General features: G+C 45.4%; 1 protein-coding gene across 1 annotated transcript in view; it reads right to left on the minus strand.

Moving 5' to 3' along the window:
* The window catches only part of SLC1A2 (solute carrier family 1 member 2), a 173,882-nt gene that overhangs the window by 60,861 nt on the left and 108,412 nt on the right, over nucleotides 1-4,609 (minus strand). The window contains exon 5 of the mRNA XM_069091092.1: nucleotides 1,331-1,553. Within this exon, the coding sequence (XP_068947193.1) occupies nucleotides 1,331-1,553 (223 nt within the window). The remainder of the gene's footprint in view (nucleotides 1-1,330; nucleotides 1,554-4,609) is intronic.

Below are 4,609 nucleotides of genomic sequence, written 5' to 3' on the forward strand. Positions count from 1 at the left end.
AGTATGGTGGAAAGTGGGCATCAACCAAGAACCTACACCCTATATCAAGATAAAGTCAAAATAGGTTCATGATTTAGATATAAAGGCTGATACTATAAGCAAACTAGGAGAGCAAGGAATAGTTTACTTGTAGGATCTATAGAGAAAGGAAGAGTTTATGACCAAACAAGAGATAGAGAACATTATGAAATGCATATCTAAGTACTGGTTCCCAGAAATGCGATACAGACATAAGGGCCAGGCTGGCATCAGGAGGAATAATGATGTACAGAAGGGAGGGATTGTTTTTTCTGGCCTCCCATCTTCCATCATCCCTTTTCAATATCCCTTCCCTCTCCTCTGATCCTTTTTGACCACCCAGACCCTCCTAGGCACCCCTATGCACCATCATTGTATCAAAACCATCAAGTACCATCAAAAGACAAAAACGATGATGATGGGTTCCTCAATCTTTGCAAAATGCTTTAAAATCTTATTTCCCTTGATCCTCACAATAACCCCGTGGGAGTCACAGCACACCAGCTATGTGCTCTAGGACAAAGCCTGCCTGCCATGGCGGGAGATTGCAAGAATGACTGACCCAGACACGGATGAGCAGCCAGCCTACCGTGGGCCAGGTTCTGAGCTAGAGGCAGTTAGGGTTAGGGTGGAGCGCTGGACTCAGTCAGGAAGATGGGAGTTCCAATTCTGCCTCAGATTCTTTGTGGCTTTGTGAACCAGACCAAGTCTCCAGCTCTCTGTGCCTCAATGATCTCATATGTAAAGTGGGGCTAAGAACAGTACTTGGGGTTATGATGAAGATCTATTAATGTAACATATGTAATGTGATCTGCAAATCTACAGTATGAATAGGTGGCAGGGGCAAATGCTGGCCCAGAGGCGATGGATGGAGAGAGGCAGCAGGAAAATGAACAGCTTATGTTGATAGAGTGCTTTAACATTCACAAAGCTTTTTACGCACATGATCCAATCAGTCAAAAAGTATTTATGAAGGGCCTAGTATGTGACAGGCTCCAGGGATGTAAGGACAAAGAATGAAATAATCCCTACAGGAGAGATGCCTCCCAAGAGCCCTGCTAGGTAAATGTTTACTGTAATACTATATGTAATAAATACTACAGTTCTTCCCATTTTACAAATGAGAGAGCTGAGGCTTGGGGCAGGTGGTAATTTGCCCATATTCCACAGCTAGAATGTGTCAGAGATAGGATCTGGCCCCAGTTTTCCTCTCTCTAAGTCTGGTACGTTATGGTCCATGGTCCTATTCCACTGGCTTCAGATGGAACCATGTCCCTTTCCTCTTCCTGCTGAAGAAGAGAGTCTGTTTAACAAAGCCATGATCTCCTTGAGTAGGGTGGACCAGCGAGTGAAGAGGTGCCCCTACCTAGCACATTCATCCCGTCCTTGAACTCCAAGCTTTTCTTTATAATCATCTGGGTTTCCTCGGGGGCCTCTGTCTTGGTGTCATTCAGCAGAGAGATCATGGAGCTGGTGGCATTGGCTTCTTCGCTGGGCTTGGGGGTGACCATCACTTTCTTGGTCACTGTTTGGATCTGAGGGAGTGAAAAAGAAAGAGACACGTATAAACCCCCATAGGTTCATTTCACAAGTTTTGTAAAGAAACCCCAAGTAACTCCCCCACTGTCTCTGCTCATTATAGCCTGAGAAAGGGATTAGTCTAGTGCTTCTTAACTGTGTGTGTATCTGTGTCTGTGTCTTTGTGTGTTTGTGTGTGTGTGATAGAAAATCCATGTCACTCCTGGAGTAACCCTCACAGTAGTGCAGGACAGGGCCCTGTTATTATAGGACAGGGCCCTACAGGTATAATTATATATACTTTGTTGTCATTGTTGAGTTGTTTCAGTTGTGTCCAATTCTCCATCTGGGGTTTTCTTAGTAAACATACTGGAGTGGTTCGCCATTTCCATCTCCAACTCATTTTACAGGTGAGCCAAACAGGGTTAAGTGACTTGCCCAGGGTTACACAGCTTCTGAGGCCAAATTTGAACTCAAGACTCATCTTCCTGACTCCAGACCCAGTGCTCTATCCATTGTATCATAGAGATGCCCATACACCCTTTAAAGATGAGGAGACTGAGGCTGGTGGAGGTTATGTGCCTTGTCCAAGATCAATCACAGAGCCAGGAAGGGGAGGGAACAAGGATTTATTTGCAGCTTACTACATGCCAAACACCAGGCCAAACACTGAGTAGGTGCTGTTATTATGTGCATTTTACAGTTGAGGAAACCGAGGCGGACAGGAGTCACACACATACTAAGTAAGTTGTCTGAGTGTGGATTTGAACTCAGATCTTCCTAACCGCAGGTCCAATGCACTATCTACTGCTCCACCTAGCTTCTAAATAGTAAGTGGCAGTGCTTACCTCAAAGTCCTCATGAGGACACTTCTGAGAACTCTGTTGGGAAGTTTGGGGCATTTGTGGTCATCAAAGGTGAACCCTTCTTGGCATTAGGGATGATAGAAGGAAGAAGTAAAAGAAGTGGGAATATCTGTAGAGTTAAATGAGAAGCCAAATACATGCAAACCTGTGTTTAACACAGCGTCTGGCATACAGTAAGCACTTAATAAATGTTTGTTGGATTGGGATCGGAGGTCATCTTGAGATGGGAGATTTCACTGCCATGAAACCAGTCTGGCTTCCTGTCGAGTCTGTTTCTATAAGTGAATCAGCTTTGGACGATCTCTCCCACCCAAGGTGTTAAATTTGCTGTCTCATCTTGGGGTCATTGAGATGAGACAGCAAGTGTGTCAGCGTTCCTCCAGACACATGGCCGTGCCAATAAGATGAGCTCTGCTAGAACAATATTGCTTCGAAGGTGCCCTTAGCTCCAACTTCCCAATCCATCCAGAGTCCTTAGGGTCAGATCTAATTCACGTTCCAAGGAATATAATAATTGCAAAGCATGGCCTGGAGATGCTCCTTCCCTGTGGGACAGTATAGGACTTGAGACCTCTTTTTTAAGTGGGAGTGTGCATTGGGCCCTGGACTCAGTGGGTCAGAATAGTGTTCTAATGACGGGTCAACCTCCTTGGAATGGTGGAACAGTCTCTTCTCTCACACTAGCCAGCTACTTTGCAAACACAGGCCACTGGTCAAAAGGGAGGCCAGTGTGCAAGACAGTGTTTATGCCAAAACAAAAATACCTTATTCTCTCCCCATCCCACGTCCCCTTGCTGGAAAAAACAAAACCAAGTCAGAGTTTATGCCTGACCAAGAGTGGGTGATGAGTGTCTCCTTCATGCCTGTAGGATGTTCTAGAATTAGGATGTGAGTTAGCGTGAGGAGGAGGAAGAGGACCTAGACATGTCCCCCACCTCCACAATTGTCTCCCCCATCCAGTTTCCAGGAGTCACCATCCCAGAGTCTAGATAATCTGGGAAAGATCTAAAATTATCTCTGTCAAGACAGGAGGATCTGGTAGAGTAACCCAAGCCTGATGGCTGCCCACTAATTGCTTGGTTCTGAGGGTTTTTTGCCCAGGAAGATAAAACTGCCTGGACAGAAGGGGACTTGCCAGTATCCCTCTGACACACTCCATGCTGTGGCTACCAAAGTGATGGGCACTTGGAGATGTCTAGTCTTAGATGATATGGCTTCTGGGGGTCAAAGGATAATTAGGATCTTGGAAGGGACCTCAGAGGGCATCTAGCTTAGCCTCCCTATTTTAGGGATGAGGAAAGTGAAGCCTAAGGAGGTGAAGGTCACACATAGGAATCTTAAAAGCTTGAAAAGTGTTTTTACATATTTATTAGGTCATTTGAGCTTTACAGCAACCCTGTGAGATACACACTTCAAGTATTATCCCCATTTTACAGATAAGGAAAGCCAGGGTCAGGAAAGTAAAATGACTTGCTCCTGGTCACACAGCTAGTGAGTATCAGAAGCAAGATTTGAACTTAGGTCTTCCCCCAAGTTCAGCATTCTGTCCATTATGGCATTCTGTCCCTCATTGAAAGGGCACTGAAGGAAAAATGTGCCCTCGGCTGGTATAGAGCATGGGACAGTCATGTCCTTTAGAAGAAGGGAATGAGGAGCTCATAGGGCAGTGACAGGTGGGTCAAGAAAAGTACAGGAGAGGAAGGAGAGAGGATCAGAGGGAAAGAAGGGGAGAGAGAGAGAAAGACAGAGAGAAAGGAACAGAAACAGGCAGAGACAGAGAGAGAGAAGGAGGGAGGGAAAGGGAAGGAAAGAGGGAGACAAAAAGACACAAGGAGACAGAGAGAGAGAAGGGGAGAAGGGAGAAAGGGAGAGAAAAGGGAGGGAGAAACAGACAAAGACAGAGAGAGAGAGAAAGAGGCAAAGAGATAGAGGCAGATAAAAAGAAATACAGAGACAGCCAGAGAGCAAGCAAGAAACAGACAAAAAGACAGAGAGACAAAAAGAGAAAGACAGGGAGAGTCAGATATATTTACAGAGACATACAAAGACAGGGAAACAGAGACAGTCACACACAGAGAGAACACAAGAAATAGAGACCAAAAGAGACAAAGAGAGAGACAAAATAGACAGAAAGAGAGAGACAGAGAAAGTCAGAGAGAAGGAACAGAGAGAGGAATCCAGAGACAATGGGGGGGGGGGGAAAGGGG

Source organism: Petaurus breviceps, unplaced genomic scaffold (assembly GCF_028583685.1).
Source record: "Petaurus breviceps papuanus isolate PSGF00001 unplaced genomic scaffold, PetGlider_PUasm1.0 188, whole genome shotgun sequence".
Taxonomy (NCBI): domain Eukaryota; kingdom Metazoa; phylum Chordata; class Mammalia; order Diprotodontia; family Petauridae; genus Petaurus; species Petaurus breviceps.